We start from the raw sequence: 25635 nt of genomic DNA, 5'->3' as shown, positions 1-25635 counted from the left end.
AATCTACATTCATGACATTATTTTCACCTCATCTGTATTCAGGGGTTGAAATGTTGGACTGTTGGCTGGATCGTTGGTTTACCACTTTGTTCCAGACTCAAATATCTCAACAATTTTTTGGACAGATTGTGATGAACTGTAGAAGGGATATTCATAGTCCCCAGGCGCTGAACCATATTGACACTGGTGATGCTCATTTTTCACTATATATCTCCACATCTATCAGAGAAACTGGCACAAGATTTGCCACAGATGTTCGTGGTTTAAAATGTTTTCCAATGACTTTTACGAAGGTCTAATTTTTCCTCCAGCACCATGATGAGGTTGATATTTGTGGTTTTTAGCTAAAAACTATGCATTTGATTGCCCTTAAAAGTTAAAGCTGGTGATCCCTTAACTTTGCTCATAATGTCACAATTTTGTAAAAAATTTGAATTGTTTATAACTGAATATCTCTTTAGTTAATAACATTCCCAGAAACCTCTGCTGTACTTTGTGAGGCATGCTAATGTCACATGTTAGTATGCTAAACATCAGTGTGTTAGCATGGCCAGTGCTAGCCTGTTAGCATGCTCATTTAGCTCCAACGAGCTGCTAGTGAAGTTCAGCTTGTATTGTGAATAAGAAACTGCACTGAGTTACTCCATGTGGTACTTCACTGATTTATTATGTCTGGACCATGACCATATCTCTGATGTAACTATGATTCTGTTGTAACTGTTTTGTTTTTTATTATAATTATTTGTTGGTATTGTGTATGTTTCTTTTTGTGCTCACACTGCATATTAATTTCCCCTTGGTGATAATAAAATTAATCTATCAAAACAGAAATGTTGTTATAATTGAATCAAACATAATCACACACACACACACACACACACACACACACATTTGAATGGTCACTGACTACAATGCTCAGTTTAAGTAGCCGCTACCTGTACCTGTTAGTGAGCTCGTTACTGTCATCCTATCACGTTAACACAAAGAAAGTGTAGTGAATTATCTTCGCAGCAGCAGAAGCAGCAGAGTGGACATGGGTTGCATGACATGGTGCAGTTTGCACATGGAATGTAAAAAGATTTCAGGCACTCTGTGATGAAGGCCAGATGTTTGAGCTATGCATAGGAAGTCAATTGTCTACAGTTGCTACTGGGTATGACAGTGATGCAGCCAGGCACCAGCACTGGTATCTGCTGTATAATCAAATTTAAGAAGGCCCCCCTCACATAATGCAGCTATAACCAGTGCGTGTGTGCTCAGTCCTCCTAAGAGCATCACATATACAGAAGTGCATAAATAAAAATAGAAACTGTATATGAGTGAGTAAGTAAGAGTTGCTCATGAATTCCCTGGTTACAGTCTGCATAGCAACTAAACCAGTTTCTCATCCTATAAAGCCATACTTTCCAAACCTTAACAGAGTCAGAGAGTGGTGTACAAGGGGGGTTGATCACAGTGATTGGTCAAAAACTGAGAGAAAAGGAAGCAATTGTAACACTGCTGTCAGGCAAAACATCATCGCTCACATCGGTTTTTCTTTTTTTTCTTTCCCACATGTGTTATGTTTCTTTGTGAGGAGGGTTTGACAGTCACTTAGTAGGCCTACTTTAAACACAAACTGAGAAACAAGAAAAAAAAGAAGAAGCTTGAGCTTGTAAATGTGCTGGATGGTTAATGTTTTCACCCAGTAACAGTAATAGCAAATCAATCAAGTGCTGAATTCAGAAAATGTTATTCTATTTTTTATTTGTGGAGGACATGGGGGTTACAGTGAGCTGGAGGAGGAATGCAAATCTGTACACAGCAGGCAACAGCCCATTTATACTGAAACTCATCTCCTCCTTCTACTGTAGCCCCTTTCCCTTGTTCCTTCTCCCTGCTTTTTTTCCTCCTCATCTTACACACACACACACACACACACACACTCTCTCCCAGCCTGTCTGTGGGTCTCACACAGGCACACACACACACACACACACACACATACACACACCATCTTTTGTTTGGAGTCAGACGGCATTGAAGGCAGATCCTGTGGCCCTTCTGAGGAGAATGTTAATATGCCGCACTGGTCTCTCTGGGGACGCAGAGAATGGACTCTGGCTGCTAATGCACTGTCACACTAACCCTGCTCACTTTTCTCACACAGTTAGCAACAGCAGCTCCACTGCCAACACTGTAACACTATAATGTATTTAACTACACGCACAACTTACCGGATCATTAAGAGTTACTCTAACTAAACTCTAACTACAGTCGGAGGCTGAAAAAAGAAGCATTTTGTTTTACTTTCTACAACGTCTGTTCAGCTCGATCGAGATGCCGTGTTTGCACTGGATGTGTTTGTTGTTCCTCCACAATTAATTCATACAATATATTAATCAGAAACATTCAATATTGAGCTATATTTAGGGTAGAAACTAGAAACTTACATCCATGTATTATCCAGTCACGTCAGTCGAAATGAAAGAGAGCATCAAGATTTCCATTTTAGTTTTCCCATGTTAACATCTCAATGTGAGTTTCATAATGAAGACATCTCTACACACACACCTATAGAGACTCTGTGTGGTGAACAGATTCACCTGTGGTTGACAGTGAGGTAATGAACTGGCCAGTCACATCTCACTCTGTGATCAGTCATATAATAATCGGCAAAATAATAAATAATGACACTGAACAACAGTTTTCAGACTTTGTACAAATTCAACAAAATGGAAATAACAGAGGGGCTTCTCTGTAACTCTATGAACTGTAAAACAAGGAGTTCCTGCTGCTCACAAACTGAGTGTGTGTCTGCTTTCTGAATTATCCACACACACACTTCCTGTATTGTGCTCCTACATCTGTAGCTATAGGGCAACTGTACACAACTATTTACATACACAGACTTTAATTCCCAGATGATCCTCTTGAGCACAAGATGAAAATAAATGCATAAAACATTTTACCAAACAATCCCGATAAGTCGAGGGTCAGTTGACTTACTTTTTCTGGAGCTTTCAACTGTCATCACAGTCTTCATCAGGAAACTCTGGGTCATTCAGCATCAACATGTGTCAACACTGTATTGACGTTATTTCTGGAACAAAGAAATGTGAAATAAAAACGTACAGAAGATTGTATTGCTAATACATTTTGTGAGGGCTGTTCCATCACCGTTATTGATCTAGTTTAAAAGCAGCTAATTATTATTCAAGCAAATTAAAGGATCGTCTCAATAATTTCTGTAAAATCAATCACCTGAAGAGAGCATGTGGTTTTACGTATTTTATGTAAACGATGAGCTCCGGTCAAAAGGATGATGCAAACAATCAACTTTAGTGATCAACCAGAAGAAATATGTCACAATTTCCGCTGCTTTCCAAAATCCAATAATTGTCAAGCGAGATGCAGTGGTTTAATTTTCACAATACCAATTAACAGCTCTGAACTCATTCAGATACATGTGTTGAGATTCATGTTATTGTCATGAATGATCCGTTTCATTATCACTTGACTCATTTTTAAAACCCTGCCATGATTAAACAATTTTAATGTAAGAGTCATTGAACTTGGTTGCATTATGCTGCATCGTGGAGATTTTCCTTTCACTCATTCATTTCTTTCCCTCTGTTTCCCAGCTGTTAGCAGGGGAAATGCACCGCGCTGTCCTCAGCTCAAGTCTTTTCATAATGAATGGCAAGGTACGATAATGGCCTTCAGGTTGCCATAGAAATGAAACAGGGGCCCTGTATGTGATTTTTTTTTTTTTTTCATCCAGGCATAAATGACAGAAGACTCTGAGGCAAACTCCTCTCCCCCACCCTCACAGGCAGCTCTGCACTTTGCTTCCATCTTTTCCTCATCTCACATCTTATCTTAATCAGCATTTCTTCTTTCTTCGACGCCTCATCTGATTTGATGTGTTAATATCAGAATTTGCGGTAGATTAAAGCAATTAAGTTGCCTCGAATTGAATAAAACAGAAAAACAAAACCTTTCGATCCTCCATAACTCTACAGTGTTTGTTCAATCATATCAGTGATGGGACGACCAATGACAGACAGTGTTTATACTGACAGTTTAAGGTGACCTGTGGCAGGTCTATGCACAATTAGATCACAAACGGCTCTTCAAGATTAGCCCTAATGCTTCAGAACGATCCAAGAGAGAGAGCAGATGGAGCTGCCTTTTTTTTTCTTTCTTTCTTTTTTTTTTTAACTACGCGAGGCATCCGCCCAACTCAGGTCTCCTCTCTGCACTGAGCATCTCAGTGCAGCTGCTGGTGTGGCCGTCTCAGTTCCCCTCCAACAGCTGCTCTCAGGCTAAACAAAGTATTGATCCAGTCTATCATTTTCACACCCGAGTGTCTGAAGGTTGGTGATGTTAGTCGTGTGTTTATGTCATGTTTGTGTTGTCAAGAAATGGCTCGGTGAAAGTTGTAACTGCCCGTGTGTGTGTGTGTGTGTGTCTCACTTACACAGTATATCCACCTGGGAATACTATGTTGTATGAGTGATGGATGATGCAGTGCAGCAGAAGAGGACAATTTACAGAATAGACCTTTGTCCATCATAAGTCATTAAAGGGCAGAGAAGAACCTTTAACCACTGTTGATAAAAACCCATTATACAAATGTTGACCATGCAAATACATTAGTGTTGGCACTACTAGTTACATTAAGCAATTGACAGTAAAATTATCCCTGACATCCATATTTCTACTGAAAAAAAAAACAAGCACTGCTGTCTCCTCCTCACTGACCAAACCTGATGCAGCTGAAAACCCAATGAAAACTTGTGTTCAGTTATTTGGGATTTCTAACATTAAATATTCACAAAATAACCAACCAGCAGTTTCCATAGATACACTGGTTGTGAGTCAGGGCCACAGTGAGAGGCGAATCCTCCGTCTGGTTGGTGAAACAGAACATGAAAGATCAGCTGAGGGAGAACAGGAGGGTTTCCTTCTGGCTCATAAAAAAATCACTCAGTTTGAGTCCTACCTGTAATTTTTATCTCTCGTGAAAAAAAAAAATCTCAAAAATATATAACAAAAGTCTTTGGAGTGGTAGCTCCAAACTCAGAACTGTTTTATTCACTGGGATATTTTGTATGAAAAACGCAAGGACTTTTTATTTACAAAGCAAACACTCGGACAAAGTCATTCATTCATCTATTCAGAAACATCCTTTGTTCTTCTCTCATTGTTTATTTTCTCTTCACAGCCACACATTATTTTACTCTGTGTGAGTAAATGTTGTTTCATTGGTGGTCGTCTCTATTTGAAGGAAACTATCTACTGAAACAACCCAAATAAAAGCGAAACTTAAATGATTTCAGTTTCTCTGAGCCCCCGTCTTCTTAACAGTCTTTAAAATACATACACACATGTATATCTACAAATCATTTCATCTTTATTGGTGTGATCTCCAGTGAAGTTTAAAGCACAATGGTTAAATTAGCTGTTAGGTTTTTTTTTTCTAGTTTTAATATGAATGACTGATTGGCTGCCAGTTCTGATCGGCCTTGTGAAACTCTGCTCCCCTGCTCGCTGGAATTGGATGTTGGCAAAACAGCGGTGGTCAGTGAAGTGAGCAGCAATCAGGTTTTCAAACAGAGAAAAAACTGTCAAAAACTTTGATCTTATTTCACGTCAATAATCCACTAAAAATTCCTCTTTTTTTCTGGCAGGTTTTCCTGTATTAAACAGTCAGTAGAGAGAGACAGACAGGAAATGTGGGGGGCAGAGAGGCCTGGTCGAGAACTGAACCATTACTTTTATTTTAACTTTTTACCTTTTAATTGTGCTGTAGCCTTTATACCCGAAGAAAACAAAAACCAGAAGTAATTCAAATGAGCAAGGCAAGGTTCATGAGGTTTGGGGGCAACTGTTTTGCCAGATAACAACCACAGGTTTGCCACATAATTGATTTGTGTTTGAAAATATGCATTTGCTGTAACCCTGCCAGAGCAACACTGAGGTTTGCCACAAGAGTTTGTCTGTGGCTCTGGATTTTAGTAAAGCTGAATGTAATTGTAGCTGTTCTACTACATAGATCTGTATTGAATAAAAGAGTCACTGTCTCATTGCTGAGCTGTGGGACACATCCTCATATGATGATCATCTTATTCAATCTTAACCAAGGCTAAAGAATAACTGCCGTGTCGACATTCAGCCTTTTGACAACTCCTCACCTCTTTGTCAGCTCTGTTGCAGGCTTTTATTCACATACCACGGTGGCTGAAAACCAGAGATTTTTAGTTAAAAGTAGTATTAAGTCAAAATTAATTAAATAATAATAACAATAACACAAAAATCAGTGGGTGAGTGTCCCACTGTATGAATGCCCTCTCCTTACTGCATCTTTTTATTCACCTGAAGCATTCATCTGAGAGCGTAAGTGACTGCAACAAAGAAGAAGGTGGTAGGAAACAGAACATTTTAACAAGCAGGCAGCTGCAGCCTTGAGAAATGCTGCATGCATCCACATTAAATAGCCGGTTCAGTTAAATACCAAAACAACTTGGATGTTCATCAGTGATCAAGAGGTCTGTCCGTCGTTATGTTTGTTAAGAAATCTTACTACACAATCAGATGAGCATGGGCTTAGAGAAGTTCTGTATTTTGCGTGTCTGTGTTGATAAAGACCTAAAGCTGCTTAAGTTTCGAAGGGGCTTAAACTGTTGTGACTGCTCAGCTTGAAGCTCTGCATTTTAAGGATTAGATCACACTTCAGGTGTACAGTGCATCTTTCTATGAAGTTCATTCATCTTTCAAAAATGGTGGATTGTTACTGAAGGGTTTTTTGTGTGTGTTTTTTCTAAAGTTGAATCATTCAGTTTGATCATTTTGGGCATTTTCTTTTTAATACCAGGAGTAATAAATCATATATCCTGTAAGTCCGTGTTATGTCAGCACTGTCAACTTATAGAGACCTCTGTGGAGAGATTTACACACAAAGCTTCTAGCTGCACAGGTACATTAACCACTGAGGGGGGTGGCAACATACTGTAGGAAAAAGATATTCAAACCAATCCTCCCTTAATCCTCTTCCTGCGAGGTCGTGCTCATGTGTGGTCTCCTGACCTGGACCTCAAATGGTAAAATATCCTCGGTGCTTTTGTCTTTTGTCCAAACCCAAGCACATGCAGATTACCAAATGAATTCTTTTCAGGATAGGAAGTTTATCAAAGTTCACCCAGTTAATTAAGACATTAAGGTCCAGTGTGTAATATTTGTCAAGGCAAAATCTGAATATACTACCCGTGAATATATTTTTATAAGTGTATAATCGCTATAAAATGAAATTAGTTTGGTTTTCAGCCTTTTTATTTTCTTTGTATATACATATAACAAGGGTCTTGCTTTAGAGAGTGTTGCCATCTTACACCGTCCTGTTTGTACGGCAGCCCGAACCGAAAATCCAGCTAGCCAGAGAGCATTTTTTGCGAGTTTCGCATTCATAAATAAACCAACGAAGAAGAAGGCGGAAGGAAGGGGGGTGGGTGTGTGCGAGCGAGTGAGTGAGCGCTGCGAACTAGAATCTGATCGCTACTGTAGATATCACGCCTCCCCAATTTTACACACTGGACCTTTAAAGCCAGGAAATAAAAAGTAGGGGCAACTTTACAGCTTCACTCCACACACACATTTACTGAAGGAGGCTTGAAAACCACCAGCAGTGTGCATTTGATACTTTTTCATCTTCCTGGTCTTCATTTACTTTGCAACTTATGTGAACATTGTTGAAAGACTTTTAAAAAAATACTGAGGGACAGACAGTCAACTTTAAAGAACTTGTGCTCTGCAATTTATTAAATGTTGCTGCCAAATGCATTTCGATAAACTGGCCTCATGAAACAGGTAATTCAGGTACTAAACGACTGTTAACTTGATGAAGTCCCCCCGACACTAAGCGTCCGGTCCTTTGGCCTCACAGTTTTCCATCTGTCACTGTTCACATGTCTGCGGACTCGCTGCCGAGCTAACGTTAAGACGGCCACGCCGAGGAGTGTCCATCTTTCTGTCATGGACCTGTTTTTCGCAGGTCTCTGTGGCCAGTGTAACCAAAGGCTCTTTTGGCCAAAGTCCACGTGGCACAAAAAGGCCGCGGCATTCCTGATGTCTGTGGCTAATCTGTGGTGTCAGCTTGTGTTAACGCCGCACCGCCAAATCTGAGGGCACACGGTGCTGGGGAATATTAAAAACTCCCATCAGCAGCATTCCTCCAGAGGAGGGCGGGTCTGATGAGAGCAAGGGTCACCTAAGGTTGAACAGTGGTTGTGTGTTAGAGCCGCTCGTACTGTAACGGTCTGATCCACTGGACAGGAGGTGGGGCCAGAGCAGAACGGAGGGAACACACTTCAAAGAGAGTGCGCTTTTTCCTTGTCTATCCTCATTGAAACTGGGCTAAATGAGCTTTGTGGGGGCTTTTGTTCCTGCTGTTAGACAATTCAGAGACTGGACGGAAGATGCCGAAAAGGACAGGAGGTCATATGGCCAGTTAATTATCTGCTTCTCAACCTGCCAGACGCTTTCTACATGCCACCCCGATTGACCTATAATGACCATGAGATATTGTTCTGCTAAATTTGAGAAGTCTAGCAAGTGTAAGGTCAGACTGTTCCTACAATTGCCACATGTCAAATTTCACACAGCCATGAGACAGAGACTTTGTACTTGAGTGCAGGCATTTCTCTTCAGATATCCAACCCTGCAACATCCTACTCTAAATTGAATACACAAATATCCAGAGCGTGAGACAGCTAGTTTGCCCAGAAGCTCATGCATGGAGACATAAAACATGGCGGATAAGATGTGCATACAAACGTTTTTGTGTTTTTTTTTGTTGTTGATTGTTTGTTGTTGTTTTTTTTTTTGCTCTGGCACAGCAAAGTGCACACGTACCTGAGCTCACTATGAGCAATATGATAGCCAAAAAATTCAGCATATTTCTGGTTGTCTGAGGCATGTGCTCTGCTCTCCCAACTCCCAGAGGGGCAAGGACAGGAATGCATTCAGGTCAGGGGTCGGACAGACATGTGCACGTGCACTGGTGTAGCCTGGCAACAGGTGCTGTGTGAGGGCCACAGAGCCATTTAAGACTGTAGCAAATCCTCAATCAAGCTTGATTTTCTTGTATTTTTATCTAACAGGACAGCTGTTGTTGTTGTTGTTTTTATTTTTGCAATGTCTGTTTTAGAAGAGTAATGCATCTTATACTGTAATTCTTTTTTATGGTAGGTTTTGGTTGAAAGTGTTTGATTTTAAACAGGCCGAGTAGCGAGTTGAACATCTGCACGGAGAGAGAGGCTCGAAGCTGAGAGGTTGGTAGTGTCTCGGGGAAATGATAGCTCTGTGCCAAGGTATTCCTTCTCCCTCCTGAGAGAGGCCCCGCCATTCAGCACTGTGAGGTCAACAAGTACAGACCATTACCCACAATGCCCCTGAACGAGGGGGGAAAAAAAGGAAAACTTAAATATGCAGGGCTGTTCCTTTAAGATGGTAAGACAGGAGCTGCCTGAATGCACTCGGAGACAGAGCTGCAGCCAAGATGGAGAGGAGGAGGGAGAGGGAGAGAACAGGCGGACAGAAAACAGAGATCCTCTCGTGATGTGCAAAAGAATAAACTTGTGTTTCCCTGCTTCTGCTGAAAAGCTGTTAAGTTGCAATTACTCATATCCTAAAATTATGGGTGTCAGTTTGCTGATTGCACCGCTCAGAGAAAAGGAGTCTTGTTGCTAGGAGAGGAGAGATTCAGCCTTCTCTTATTGGCCACTAGGATGCGTAAGATGGCCCAATGAGAGCCGTCCCCCTAACAGCAGCGCAATAGTAGAGCTACCCCCACATGCAGACCTGATTAATATGTCAGACATGTTTTATGGGTTAACGTGAATCGGGCTAGATGAATCGAAAAGACTGCAGCAGGGAGTTAGAGTGTGGATACTGTATGTGTATGTAAGTCTATACAGTATGCATGCCAGGGGACATATCACACACAGCACTTTGAGGTCAAACGATGCTCTGGATTCTGGAGAAAAAAAACGCTCCCATGCACACATAAGCAGCTCTCTCACTGTAGTAATGAACTAACTCAAAACAGACTAGTGTAGAGTGGAAATAGGAAATAGGATTCCTCACATGTACATGATTATCACGAGAATGCAGCGCACAAAAGAGAAACAGAAGCTAAAAACTTGACTCAGCTTTAGTAGCCTCGTGTTACTTGAAAGGGGACTTGTGTGCTGTTATATATTTGAAACATGCTGTACACACTGTAGTCGTTAACGTGCTGCAGATCTTACAACAGATCTGTCAGAGGTTTTTGATACACTCCTTGTTTGATAGCGTTGCCTCAGTGAGCCACACTTACTGTATGTGTTTTTTTGTTTTTTTTTAATTCTCTGTTTGTTGTTTACGGTCTCACCTGCTGTCAGAGGAGGCGGACGTGTGTTTTGTCAATTCTTGTTCACTGTAAAGATAATCAAGTCTTTGTTTTCTGGTCTAGCTTAGTTCAAAGACTGGGAACAAGGGGTAAACTGCTCACCTGTCAGTAGATAGATAGCGAAGCTGCAAGCTGGACAACAGTGCAGCCAGAACTCACCTTGGACAAGGATTAGTTCTTGTGTCTGAAGGGAAACACCAAATACACTTTTTTTGTTCAGGCTTTCTTGAGAAGATCGATATCAGCCCAATGTTTTTTCTGCAAACTACTAAGCTACCACTAGGAGTTGTTTAGCCTAGCTAAGCAATAAGACAGGTAGGATCTGTCCAGAGATCAAACATGCACCTCCCACTCAGACTCAAATAGTTTAACCTAAACACAACAACATGGAAACAGAGCGAATAAGTGCATTTATAAACAATTTCTCTCAAATTGAGAGACATACAGCAAGTTTAGGCAATGAATCTGTTTTACTGGTAGTCTACTCTTTTGACATAGCTTTGCTTTATTTCTGTGCCTGTGCAGTATAATCCAGACTGCAGCTGCTCCAGTTTACCTGGACTCTGACAGTGTGACAGTGAACCAGCACACACAAAACCAGGACCCTGAAACTGGAGCAGCTGAATGGATCTGAGCCACTGTTAGTTTTTATGATTTACACCTGTGCTTTTTTTTTTTCTTTTTTTTTACTCTGACATGCCAACATGTCTTCATGAAAAAGACCTACTGGAAATGATCTGTATAAATCATTAGGCCTTGGGTTAAGCCAGACAACAGTCAATGCAAGAATCTGCACCTCTCAAAACTGTTAAAAGAACAGTGAATATATATATTTTTTTCTATTTTAGATAAGTTATTGTCAATATGTATCATCATATTTGGGTTTATACAGTGCAGGCTTTATTCCATTTGCCGATGCTGTGACACAATCAAGGCTTCTTCATATCAATCAATAAATCATATCATATATAAAGCTTCTGGGGCACCCGAATGAGCAAGCCAGTCAGCATAATGAATATTCAATGAGAAGCAATTATGTGTTTATCTAAGCCCTACAGGCAAATGCCAGAACAGTATATCATTTGTATAAGAAAACTACTGTTGTTTTAAAATAATGCAATATAATTGCGTCTTAATATTCAGTCTGTGAAACACAATCATTCCTGCTTAAGTGAGTCCATGGACTCCCCGTCTTCCTCTCCTGTTAACCAGCCCTGGTGCAGACTGGGGCACAGTATGCCTTTGCATGCTATAAATTAAGTTGATTATTTACCAATTTAAATGTGCTTTATGTTTCGATTACTGTCTGCACAGTGCATTTTCCAGACAGCCACGGTGAAGTCGGCCACACAGGTGTTTTCACTTTCGCTCATTAGGCCTCTCTTCAGGACTGCGTGGGCGTGTGCAGGCTGCAACTGTGACGAGCCTGTGCCCTCACTCGAAAAGTTGATGAACTTCTGCGCAACTTTATGTGTGTCACAACACTTGTCCATCAAAGTAATTTTCTTTTCTTTAAAAAAAAAAAAATCCATTTCATAGTTAGTCTTTGTTTTAGTAATTAGGTTTGGGAAAAAGGGGGGCTCACATTATTCTTGTCTTGGCTCCACCTACTGTCAACTTGAGCAGATGTCCAATCAAGCCGGAGTAATTGAAAACACCTGTGTGGGTGTGCAGGGACAATTAGGGTTTCATGTACATCAGCTCAATGAGGGAAAATATCAAATTAGATTAGGAGGGCAAATAATTTTGGTGGAGTGCCAGATTTGGCACTTGGCTGCTGCTTTCTGACCGGTATCTCATAGTCTTTTTACTTCATTTGATATTTCTTGGAAGGTATGTGACTTTTATTTTTTTTTAATGGTTTAATTCAGACTGAGCGGCCTGCTGCACTGGATGACACTCGTCAGTGTATTGTCAAAGCTGCTGTAATCAATATATTATCAACAACTGGTCAACTGACTGGGTAAAATGTAAAGTGTTGTGACATTGAATAATTCATTCATTTACACTTTTGGGAATAAAAACATTTTTTTTCTACACATGTACAAACCTGAATTTTCATGTAGCCTAGGATCGTAACCTACGGCCTCTTTCAGGTCATTGCTCTAGTTTCCGTTTTGTCGTGTTGTTTTTTTGTGTGAAAACGCTCCTGAACTCAACCTTACACTACTTGTTCTGCACCAAGCAACAGTGAGGAGAAATTCAGGAAAGCAAACCAGAGTGAAATCAAAATGCTAATGTCTCTGCATGTGCTCTCGATGTGTAAAAAAAAAAGAAAAAAGCCGGAATTTTGCTAAGAGGACAGTGTTGTGCCCCCAAGTGGCCAAAACAGATAATTATTACAGGCTAAAGACTAAGCTGCTAACTTCAGGCGACCACATTTGAGTTGATAGTGCAGGTTCAGTAACTACAGTAACTCATCTATCTTTACTTTACAATGGTTCTGAAACCTGTGATAACTCATATTAACAAGTGAACAAGGGTCACGACTATGATGCAGTTTCACCGAACCAAAAAAATCTCTCAACAGGCCACGAGTGTCCGCAGCAGCACTGAACACTGAACTAACAGGCAGCAGCTTTCAGAGCTATTCATATCGCCTACATTAAACAAACTAAAAACAATAAAAGCTGTGCTTCTTTTGCCACAGCTGATCACAAACTATCATCCTGTGGAAAAAAGAAGAAAAGCAATACCCCGCCTCCTGACTGGAGACACAATTGCTTCGATAGATAACACAACTGCTTTAACAGAGCCTGGGCTACAAAAAAAGAAAGAAAGAAAAGTAAATCAAACCACTTTTGTCACTTTCATCACTTTCATCATGCCCACTTTTTGCTACCTGCCTCGTACATGATATTTTATCTGTGGGTGAAATTAATTTAGTAATTAAGTTGAAAAACAAATACAAATCTCTTAGTATGATAATTGATCATAACAGGGATTCATTTGCTGCAGTGAAGATATTATATCCGTCAGAGCTTCTCTCCTCTCTGCTCAAAAGAATCATCTGGTGGATTAAAGTGGTTTAATGTAAAATCACATTGAATCTCTGACTAATCAGAAACATTATTGTTTTGATAGGTTTGTTTGGCCTTGTCATGCCACATTCCTTCAGCTGGAATATATTAGTATACTAATGACCAGGCAGCTTCTCTATAGAGAATCAAGCACTGCTACGAGTAGGCTACTTGAAAGTTTCAGATATTGTTGTTGAAATCACCTTTTTTGGTTTTTCTTTTTTAAATCTTCATTGTTCTAACAAAACGAACCATCTGCTGTCCGAGTTGTAACCATCATCATGTTCTGTTCTCCATCCCTGAATGTTTAGAAACTTAAATTGGATCGACGAAACTGTTGGATTTAGAGGTTTTCTTTTAAGAGTTTGGTTCCTGTTGCTTTAACCGGCTGTCAGGAACACACAGAGAGGTTTTTTTTTTTCTTTTCCCTTTTGTTCACTCCTCTATGGAAATGCACATCTGTTCTGTGGCCACACACGCAGCTTAAAAAGTGAAATGGCAAGCTGCAGTTAGTCTTCTGCTTTAATCCACTGTTTCGATTTTGATTTATTCCAAGTCTTTTTATTTATTTTTTGTCTTGTTGTTGAATCAAGGTGATCCCTTTTCTCTTTTCTTTTCCTTTTTTCTTTTCTTTTCTGCTTTTTTTTTTTTTTTTGTCCCAGTGAAGGCACTCTGTCTCAAGTGTCCTATAAATGCTGTTGTTAAGGTCACAGACTTGGAAATAACCCGTCTGAAGTTCAATGCCAGGCTTCTCCAATGCTTTGCAGTACGTTTTTGACGAGGCAGGGTGGGCTGGCGGTTACAGACTGTCCCATTGTCAGAGGGTCACAGGTTTGATCCCTCTTATAGCCAGTGTGGCCGCGTTGAGCCCGCCTCCTTCAGAGACGTTACTCCTGCCTCACTCCTTTGTTCAGACGCTTGTATGAGACAGAAAGTGGATCCGTTAAGATTCACAATCACACAACTGAAAGCAGAGAGCTCCAGCTCACGGGGGCTACAAAACAGAGAGCAGCGTGGTCACGGCTGCATTGTTGCTGCTCACAAACCCAAACGCCTGACTGTTGTCCAGTCGCACACAAACAACACAAAACAACGTGCAACAGTTTTTCTTCATGTCTTTTATTTATTCATTTATTTTCAGTCAGAGAATTTTTTATCAACAGCTCCTGGTCAGTGACTTCAGGTCCTGACTCTGCAGATTCATTTTGTGACTGAGGGTGCACACAGTAAATGACATCATGTGCTGCCCTCTGCTGGATAATGTCTAGACTTCTTACTGCAGACTGAAAAAACTTAGCCATTTAGCATCTGCTTTAGCACATTTCTGTTGGCTTGATGTCAAATTAAAGCAGCATTGACTCCAATTAAAATGAGAAGCTCAGAATACAAAAACTCAATGGATGTTTTTCTTAGAAAAAAAAAGCTGAGAGTCAATTGAACATTTATATTAGATAGAAGATTGGAATTAGTCAGTTGCGAAAACTATTAAGATTTTTGGTGATGTTGATGAATTTAGCTTTACATTTTCACAAATGTTAAAAATAGCCTGGGAAACTGTTCAAGGCTATTCATGTCTTAACAAAAAATTATGTTAATATTAAGTGATGAAATGTAAAAATAGACGTCTTCATAAGATCCTGTCAAATTATGAAAGAGCGTGTGATCATAAATCTGATTTTTGAGATTATATGTATTAAAGATGCACATTTGGTCGTTTACAGATGCAAAAGTTTAATTAATGGTAAACAGAGGATATAAAAAGTATATAAAATATTGTTTTAGAAAAAAAAAAAGATTACAAAATACTTGAGACCTTCATTTTATGATGTGATGACACCAACACTTTAAGCCATGAGCACCCAGTCATCATTACTACATTACTACCTGAGTACTCTGTGCTCATGGATCGGACCACACCCATTATCGTACCCAACTTCAGTGGTAGTTCCCTCTACAGTAGGTGCCTGGACCACATTTTAACACACACACACACACACACACACACACACACACACACACACACACACACACACACACACACACACACACACACACACACACACGCTGAAAAAGTACCATCCACACTATAATGGCTAGTAAAGCTGTTAATTTGGCATTTGTGTGGTCTTAGAGTTGGAGCATTGTTCAACCTAAGTATAACAGGTTGAAAGCTCAGAGTATAATACCGCAGATATGATAAACACCACATTTGGCGTTCTTTGTATTATGTTTTCCATCAAAAACATGTGACAGAAATAGATTTATGCAGAGGCACTGAAGGTACCGTGGAAGCCATAAGGCATGTTTACAGGAACATTGGCTCTTCCCAGCTCTTCAAATGTCTTGGCATCCAGAACCAGGAGGAAAGTTCCTTTATCCTGGAAAGAATAAAATTGTGAAATTACCATCAAAAGCCAAACCAGTCCCCATGTCCTTCAGGGACACATTGTGTATTTGTTTAGAAAAGGAGCTCTTACAACAGTGAAGACATGCTTTGAAGATTGAGCCGCAGAGAACCAAACCTGTCTTTGTTGAGTGTTTGACACAAGTGGTGAATCAAATAAAAAAGAGAGAGTGAATATGATAATAAAAATATAACTGAATCCATTTAAAAATTTGAATTTGACCTTTAAGAGATATTTTCCACTGGCACTGCACTATCAGAGAGTTTTCCACCATTGATTGACAGACAATAGCAAACTGCTCCCGGTCACGACACAGTGTTATTTTAGCTTTAATTATCCTTCGGCAGCTGATTTACTTTGCAGCAGCAGCACAGTCAATAGAAGGAAGGAGATGAACAATACAGCACAACACAACTAAGATGCCAGATGTGGTTTTGAAAGAGAGCACAACAACAAAAACCTCAGGATGGTTCACACAATCTAGAAATAATAACTCTAATTTCAGATAGAGGTGTTTATTATGTAGAACGACATCATTTGCTGCAATTATCTTTCAAATGATGAAGTGTTTACGATTGTTTCAGTTTACATTAATGCTTTTTACATGTGTGACAGTCTCATTTGTGTCTGTGCGGGGCTCAAACAGTAACGCTGACATGTTGACACTGAAAATAAAATTTGGCACTGAACACAAAACCCTGAACTGAAAAAGTAAACAATGGCACTGAAAAACATGTACTGAAAAAAGTTACATTGGCACTGAAATTAATGTTGGCTCTGAACAAGGTTACTTTTATTTCCAATGCCAGAATTTAACGTCACTGTTCTAGCTCTTTATTTCTGCTCCTGCAATAAAACTCTCACCCCCTGAAATCTTGGTAAATTAAAATTAAGTATGTATGTATTATTATTTATACAGTATGTGGTTTACACTCTAATCCTTTTAATACCAGGGATTGTTGCACCACCAACATGGCCACAATCACATTTCCTGCTATTACACTTATTCATTTGAGAAAGGTTTTTATTTTCCTGTGTGTGTAATTTGAAACTTTCCCCTTCGTGTAAATTCATCGATGAATATTTATAACGCTGCTCATCTCACCTCATGAATATGTATAATGGATTATGTGTCCGGCTGATAAAAGACTTGGACGAGACAATGAACTGAGCTCAGGTCAGTTAACAGGCCAGCTGCATGGTGGCAACCAAAACTCAGAAAAGCCCCCACCAGAGACAACAATACAACAACCTGCTGTGGTCACACTGGGCACATTATAAATTAGTATTTCAGAGACAAAAGTAGAGTCACAACACAGGATATCGAGGCCTGTTTCTCCAAAACTATGCACTTTATTTTTTACTCCTTAACATTTTTACTGTCAAACCTTTAACAAAATGTTCTATTCACATCACATGACTGTCCTACAACTCCTGTGTACCCTTCGGTCTTTAAATTGAGTCTTACCTGTGAGGGGGTGAGAACCACAGAGAGGATGACGCCATCGTCCTCCTCTTGAGCATCAGGTGAGGGCACAAACACAGGTTCTGATGGGTAGAAACCCCTCTGGTACCAAACCTGCCGAAGATAGAGAAATGTGCTTCAGCTTTTCCTCTTTACTACTGTCTTTTTTAAATTAGTACAGTTCTTCCAGTCAAGAATCTTTATTACAACTTACCTTAAAATGGAAATTGTCATTTAAAATTTACCATTATTTCAAACAATTTCTCTAGATTTCCCTGTGCACGCATTTTGGTAACTGTGCTTTTCTTTTTTCTTCTAAAAATTAGATGAGATCAGCACCACTCCCACACATTCAGTCAAATATGAAGCCAATCAGCAGTTGGTTAGTTTAGTATGAAGCAAGAAATAGCTGGGCAATTAGAAATATGTCTTAATTATTGCACTTACTGTAAAGGTGGGTTTTATGCTGCAGATTTAGCATATTTTCTAAAATGTTGAACTAAGTTTTCTGTATTTACCTTATACACCTGGTTAAATGTGGTCAAAGTGATGGACAAATTGCTGTGCTGCACATACAGTAGCTACTGTGTTGTATTACAGAAACAGGAAGCAGGAAGGATGATCAGGATTATGATCACCAGCAGTAGCAGCTGTTTCTTTTGACGCCTCACACACCTTGAGTGTCTTGTCCTTCAGGTCCATCTTGAGCAGAGAGTCTCCCACCAGGTGTCTGAAGCCGCAGCCGTAGAAATACCGGTACGGTCGTGTGTTACATCTGCCATAGTTGATCAGAGGGAACTCAAGGCCACCGTAGTCATGGAGGTCATCTCCATGGAGATCCTCGTGTTGGCAGAACACCTGTTGACAAAGGCAGGATCAGATGTCTGTTGTTTCTATCTATTGTGTTGTTACTCATCATCAACAGTTTTCGGTCACTGGGCATCGGCTTCGGTTCTCAGGAAGAATTTTATCAGCAGCTGGCAGCAAAATGAAACCTGCTTCCTCTGATAGAAACCTTGTTAAAACCCTGTCTTAAGCCTCTGCTCTGTGGAAGGATTTTGCATTTTAACAGGCTGAAAATCTCCCACCTCCAAACTATCCCCACAGCCTTTTTAAGAAATGTTCTGAAATACACTGTTAAATCTGCTCTGCCTATTATTCATACATCCCTGGAGACTGGAGTTTGTCCCGCTGCCTCCTAAACAGCTGTTGTTGCCTGGAGTCTTCAATATTACACACACATATTCAATTCCTACTTTTTTTTTTTAAGAAAATCCTTGAAATAGTTTGAATTAGGTTAATACAGGTCCAGGAAAATGTTTTGAGCCACAGACACTGTTCATGCCAAAATACTGAGGGATTAAGGACTGAAGAAAGAAAAACACGCTGCTATAATTTGACTGCACAGGTCAAATCTGAAATTACAGGACCTTGGAGTCATCTTAGAGTAGACAATTTGAATTTCAGATATCACAGAAATGTTACTGAATGTTGGCAGGGTACAGCTGATTTTAATTTTAAAAACGAATTCATGTTTTGATCTCCAGTCAACTTATTGTAATGCTGTGTTTTCCAATTACAACTGAGTGGCTGTGTCGTGTCAACATGCAAAACCTCAACTTCCAGGATCCTGATTAAAATAACAAACCTCATACAGTGACTCCAGACTTTGCTTCTCAACACCAGGTCCCAGATTTTTCACGTTATATGTTATTGTAACAACATTTAATTAGGCTGTAAATTTCTGCTTACACATTAATGCATTTGTAATATTGATTAAAAACTATATTTACTACAATACAATCACCACTGAGAGTGTTTCCTTATGTTACCTACACTTTCTCTTCTAATCTCCTGTGGAAAAATGAATATTCAGAGGTAATTCAATTTCCAACTCACTTTATCTTTGCTGAGTTTGACACACGTTGCTGCACTAGAGGGCCGAGTGTTCAGGTTCTGGTCCACTGGTGTTTCACCGGTCACATTCAGGGGTAAAACAAAGCGCCGAGGGTAAGCCCTGCACAAGGTATTGTAGACCTGAGAGATACCAGAACAATAATACAAAGAGATTAGTCTCTTGTAGCAGGATTTACCGTTTCTGGGTGCAAAGATTCAGAGAAATGAGACATAAAAACAAAAAACAACAGCACAAAAGTTCTTCTTCTAAAGAACTTTGCAATAATTTTGTGGAAAAGAGAAAGATTACCACGCCTCTAACGCCCTGAGCAGATATTTATTACTCAAGACAAACTGAGTAAAAACAGATGCATCTAAAAGCTGAAGCACAATGGGGAAAAAATTCAACACTGCTCGGATCGAATCTAAATGAGTGTGTAATACTTTATTGTAATAATATCAGAGGGTGGACTTTCCCCTCAGTAACTACACAGAGAGCGTTAATTCATGTGCGTGTGAGTAATTTCTTTCTGACCTCATCTAGTGCGTCTCCCGACTTGCGTAAGTTCTGGATGAGATAGTTGTTGATGGCCTGGCCGTCATCTGAGCAGCACATGTCGAGCATCAGGAATCCGTCCTCCTCATAGGCGTTGATCTGGTGGAAGACGGACATCGCTTTGGTGTGGTACTTCACCGCGCTGACCTGCGGAAGAGACGACGATGTTAGACAACCTGAAATCTGCACAGAATTTCCATGAAGCCTTTACTGGTCCAACTGGAAATAAATCGCCACTCGTATCTCACCTCGCCTGTACGCTTGTCAACAAGATGGAGGACGGTTTCCAGCTTGGGATCCCAGTAAATGCCCTCGCTCAGAGCCTTCCCCCTCAGCTTACATGTCACGATCTTCAACAGGTCCATCTTGATCGGCTGCTCAATGAACACCACGTAGTTCTCAGACATGGCTGGAAACAAGCAGAGGTGGAGGTGTCACAGGGGTTTGTAGTTGAGGAAAACAGATGGATTCAGACAGCATGTAACAGTAGTTAATCCAGGAGCGATGACCTACCAAAGCTGTGGTAGTAGGAGGGATGGGACTTGTTTTCAGGCACAATGGAGCAGAGTACTTTGGCGCCTTGTAGGGTGTCTTTCTCATCTGCCCTCTCCGGAGGCACTTTGATAATGTTGTACAGGGCTCCTGAAAAGCCAAACGAAGGGCAGATTATTCAGTCATTGCTTTTTAGTTCATATTTTATAAAGTAGCATGAAAATAAATAGCTCATCTGGGAGCCTTAATGAGGGTCTGGTGGGAGTGACGGGACAAACCTTTGCTCCCGTACGAGTTGCCCATGTTGTAGGTGGTACCGTCAGGGTCGTAGTGTGGGTGGGCAGTGGCTCCATTTACAGCAATGAACTTGCTCCAGTCCACCTACGACACATAGCAGAGGATGAGAGGAATCGATGTGCGTTGACGTTGCAGGGAGATGATGAGTGTGTATGACTGCAGCTGCATGACAATCATGTTTGTACCTTTTCCAATGTTTCTAGACTCTCTGGGTTCACTCTGTGCATGAAGTTTGTCTCTGTGCTGACATAATAGTCACCTTTGTATTTCACAAAGCTCACACTTGCATTGTCTGTGGGTTCTGTGACAAAGAGAAACACAGGATTACTGGGGTCAGGGTTTTAAATGAGAGAGTATTTTCTTGTGGTGCTAAACCGTTCTGCCGGGTGATTTACAGCTTAGTAACACTGAGAAATCCGGCGTGCATGTAAAACATGTCAGCAGTACATGCTTCCCCCCTGGTTCACCCCTGTAGCTCGTGTTGTTATGTAATCTTGGTGTATACTGAGTTCCACCTCTGGCCTCACCACTTAATTTGACAAAACAAAGTTTGTACAGTGTGTTCTTTTCTTCCCTCCAGTTGTCCTGGCTCCTCTGCTCTTCCTCAAATGACCAAACTTGTCAGACTCGCTCAAAAAGTCTGATTGTTGTTGTTTTATTTATATTTCGGAGCAGGATAGAAATAGAACAAAACAACATTCATGTACTGTAGGTTGAGTCTACAAACCAACTACAGACGATTTCCATGAGACTTCCTCTTTGTAAGACATTATCTAATTATACTTCTCCCGCTCTATCACACTCACGCATCATCTCGAAGCGAGAAAGGAAGCGCTGAAAGAAGTTTTTGCAGGGGTCAGGCATGGCGAGGGTACCGAACTCTGACATCACGATGCGGTTCTTTTCACTGTTCTTCTTGTAGGCATCGCTGTTCAAGAACCGACTCATGTACGTCACCTGGCCGCTGTCCATCTTGAACTGGTGCAACATAGCCATCCCATCGAACCAGTGGTTGTAGCTGTGGGGAGTTTAGGATTACAATGAGTCATGTGTGTTTGGAAATGTTTTTGTTTGTGCTGTGCAGCAGTAGATCGAGGCGTCTCCACACTCACTGTGTGTTCCCAAACTCGAACTTCCCCGGACCGTTGCGGAGGAAGTTGCCATTGATCCAGGAGGGGATGGTGCCTTGTACTTCAGTGGGGATCGGCTCGGGGGTCTCTGTTACTGAGCGCACCAAAGGAGCGATCGTCTCCAGCCCCGTCAGTGATGTCTTGACACATTCCTTGACATTTCCGTTTTCAACAGGCTTGTTGTCATCTGTGGGGAATAAATACATACACAGCATCATACACACATCTCTTCACCTCGACAGACATTAGGGAGACGACTGTTTACAGTCTGTTGATGTTGCTCATTTTTTGGCTGCTGAGTCACTGTGAACTCTGGAAAAACTCAGGTTGTTTGTTCTTCTCTAAAAAGAAAAGCTTTGACTGGAACTCACTCTGAACTATGCACTCAGCCAAAATATGTACAGTGTTTTTATATTTCTTACAGGATTTCTTATGGGGCTGAGGAGGTTGTGTAGTTTGCAGCAGGAAGAGGAAAGGGTTGTTTATTTCAAGGGATGTTTGAGCTGAGAGCAGAAACCTCTACTTAAAGTGTGTTAACATAAAAGAGGCTGGATATAAATGTAATTTATAAAGATATCTTTTACAAGGCAGCATGTCTAATGTGCTCAGAAGTACAAAGATCGGGATCAAATGCAACTTTAAACCTTGGTATTAGTGTTTATAGTTATTAAAATTCAGTTGGTAACAAGCTAATCTCATGTATGACTAAACATTAGTGAAGGCTGCTTAACTTGATGCTAATGAACCAAAATGGCATTTAAAAAGAAATCCTAGCTTGGTTTAGGAGAAATTATGCCATCATTAATTTTAATAATAATTAAACAAAGACTAAAAAAGCAACAACTTTGGGAACAGAACCTTTTAAATGATGGAGGAGAACACCTTATACATTAATACTACTTGACAAAGAGTAGAATAGTCCAACAAACAAAATCAAATTTGTAAAAAGAAAATTAAATGAAGAGGTTATTGTTGCTCAATAGAAAAGAAAAAAAAAACTCTATTTGACTTGGCGTAGAAGCAGCCTGCTGCAGCACCACATTCGGGGAAAAGTTTGGCTGTGCTAAAGTTCAGCCTCAGCTGTAAAAAATAAATCCTGCACGCTGGCAACTGGGTCACAGTAAATGTGCTGTTTAGTGTCACTGCAGTATTTTTTAACTGACTCAACCTTCTCCATAATTTAAAACACAGAACTGGACTGAACACTGTTCCCAATGCAAAGGCATCTGACTTAAATTACTGTCAACAGTCAGCTCCACTGTTACCACGGCCTGTCGCTCTTAACCTCATTTACCTCGGCGCTGCTGACAGGGAGTGGTTATTACTCTAATAAGTAAATGGATGAATGTGCAGCAGCATATTTTGGGTGATTACAGCTAGTATAAACTTTTATCTACTCCTGCAGAACATACTTTCACAAACGTTTAGTTTGATGCAGTAATTCAGTTTCAACTAATTCTATCAACATAACATAACATAACATAACATAACATAACGAGAAATGAATGTGCTGGAGTGAAAATACAAATGAAAAAGAGAACATGTAAGTTAGCTCCACTTCCTGAACTTAAGCCAGCTCCTTTATTTCCTGTCTTACATTATTGGGCAAACTGATTAATCCAGGTGTGTCTGACCATTGTTGTGAGGTCAGACACACCTGGATTAATCAGTGTGTCCAATGATGTAAAACAGGAAACAAAGGAGCTGGCTGAAGTTCAGGAAGTAGTGCAGCTCTGCAAAAAGCCAATTGTATTACAGTGTGGTCAGACAATGGTATTTATGTACCTTGAACTGTTTATTTATCTGTAACTGTCATGCACTCAAGGCTCAGTAGTAGGTGTCCAGCATGTGTGATAACGTCCGCCATCACAATTAACCTTCAGGGTAAATTACTTAACATATTAGGAGGTAGAAAATACACTACAACAGTAAGTTGGAACTTTTTAACATTCAAATTTAATTTGGCAATATGAGGGTGTGTTAGGCACTCACAGTATGAGGTTACAGGTAACAGGTTAAAGTGTGTCAAAAAACATTGAGTGTTTGTGTTTTGCTTTTGGTTGATTCACTCGTTGCTTTTCTCTCAGGATGATAAGCCACAGTGAACACACACTGAGAAGAGACAGTGAACAGAACACATCTTATGTACGCTATTAATTAACAATATCTGCAGCTTCAGCACAGAAGCAGATTCAATGAGAGAGAAGAACCACTATGTAAATTGCATTTTATAATTAATAATGTTTAATCACAAACCATCTGTTCAGATTTATTAAGCATGATAACAATATTGTTAATTGTCCATTACTACTACTACTACTACTACTACTGGTGTAGCCTACTACTAGACAGGTGTGGAAAATACAGCTTGTAATTTATAAAGGAGTATTTTTAAAATATATTTTAAAACATATTGTGAAATAGAGTTGTTCTTCTGTAAGTTCTTAACCACACAAAGCAAACGGTTTCAGATACAGCTGCTCATGTCCTCTCCACGCCCTGTTCATCACAGTCTCTGCCCTCTCTTGTAATGTTATTTACCAACTGTAGAGCAAAACTCTTCCGGGACCGAGCGCACTGTATGAAAGGTTTCACATGTAGCCCAGTCGCGTTTAATCCTGCAACTGCAACTCATTAATAATCGCTTAATACCAAAGTAATAACTGCAGTCTTGTCCCTATGCAAAAGCTCTGTAACCTGAGACCTGACAGCAGCGGTTCCGCTTTAAGAACAGTTTGTTCTGGTATCACACATCATCGCACTGTCAACTCAACCGCAACCTGCAGTGAAATCACACATCAACAAACACAGTAAACTTCCTTTTTCATATACAAGCCTGTGTGAAAGCACAAATATACAGGATCCTGTAATGATTGTGAGTCGTTAGAGGCGCACATGGCTGTGCAGCAGCAGCAGCAGCAGCAGCAGCAGCAGGTGACTGACTGACTGACCGCTTTCCCCCGGGTAGTGAAACATCCTCAGACTCACCTGAACCCTCGGGCTTCACAGGAGACATGGTGGCGGTGAACGTGGATGGATACAGCTCCTATCTCTACATCCGCGTCCAGCTGGATCATAAACCTTCAGCAGAGAGCATGAAGCCGCCACCGGAGCTGTGCACAGCGGCGCTATTATGTAACCCGGTTATGTAATACAGTATAGACCGAGAGAGAGAGAGAGAGAGAGAGAGAGAGAGAGAGAGACAGACAGACAGAGAGAGAGAGAGAGATGGCGAATGATAAAAGCTGTTTACTTTTCTGTTGACCTGTGTAAGAGATGTGGCACTAATATGATTTTTCCTACAAAACATGCACTGATACTGGTAACAACTGGGCAGTATAGGCTGTTACAGTGTCCTTTATCTGTGTACCCAATGTATACCAGAGAGAGAGACAACACTTCATCAGCACCTGATCAGCACACACACATGCATACAGTATAAATGTAGGCCTATATACTTTTTTTATTTGTATATATTTGAATCTGTGAGTTGTATTTGTTTTGTTTCATGGATTCTTGATGAAAAGCGAATTTGAATTTGAGAGAGAGGGGGGGGGGGGGGGGGGTGTTGATAAAAGCTGTTTACTTTTCTGTTTACCTGTGTAAGAGATGTGGCACTATGATTTTTCCTACAAAACACTGATAGGCTACTGGTACTGTAAGTAAAGTGTCCTTTATTATACATTTACAATAATGAGTAATATCAGATTGGTAATTGCTGTAATTAATAATGCATTAAATGAATACCGTGGCTATTATATTATTACTTGGGACAAAAATCATATGTGAATTTAGCCTCGACCCCAGTAATTCTTCATTATTGTAAATGTATCCTACATTTCCTCATTGTTGTAGCCTACATTTCTTGTCTCTTCACTAATGATGGGAGTGGCTCACTGTAGTCTTAGAGCTTATTGCCTCAACTGGTGACATTGGTACTGCATG

The 25635-nt window shown here is 40.3% G+C and overlaps 2 protein-coding genes across 2 annotated transcripts in view; both read right to left on the bottom strand.

The window, feature by feature from the left end:
• Window positions 1–25635, bottom strand: part of LOC146974478 (leucine-rich repeat neuronal protein 4) — a 236219-nt gene that overhangs the window by 190497 nt on the left and 20087 nt on the right. The window lies entirely within an intron of this gene.
• On the bottom strand, window positions 15642–24852 carry LOC146974480 (carotenoid-cleaving dioxygenase, mitochondrial-like). The gene is made up of 12 exons (XM_085797888.1): window positions 24679–24852; window positions 21673–21877; window positions 21367–21578; window positions 20746–20861; window positions 20542–20644; window positions 20285–20413; window positions 20020–20180; window positions 19751–19918; window positions 19219–19356; window positions 17995–18177; window positions 17323–17433; window positions 15642–15827 (listed from the first exon to the last, which is right to left on the bottom strand). The coding sequence occupies exons 1-12, from the start codon at window positions 24704–24706 to the stop codon at window positions 15711–15713; spliced, it is 1671 nt and encodes a 556-aa protein (XP_085654014.1). The 5' UTR covers window positions 24707–24852; the 3' UTR covers window positions 15642–15710.

Source organism: Trachurus japonicus, chromosome 14 (genome assembly GCF_045865225.1).
Source record: "Trachurus japonicus isolate A0001 chromosome 14, Traja_1.0".
NCBI classification, from domain to species: Eukaryota; Metazoa; Chordata; class Actinopteri; order Carangiformes; family Carangidae; genus Trachurus; species Trachurus japonicus.
This window is presented reverse-complemented; position numbering and strand designations above follow the sequence as displayed.

Excerpts from the sequence above, each read along its gene's own strand:
- LOC146974480 (XM_085797888.1), bottom strand. The coding sequence starts at position 24,706 with ATGTCTCCTGTGAAGCCCGAGGGTTCAG. Across the intron at positions 21,878-24,678 it reads TGTGAAGCCCGAGGGTTCAG|ATGACAACAAGCCTGTTGAA; the intron begins GTGAGTCTGAGG and ends TATTCCCCACAG. Across the intron at positions 17,434-17,994 it reads TGAAGGACAAGACACTCAAG|GTTTGGTACCAGAGGGGTTT; the intron begins GTGTGTGAGGCG and ends TATCTTCGGCAG.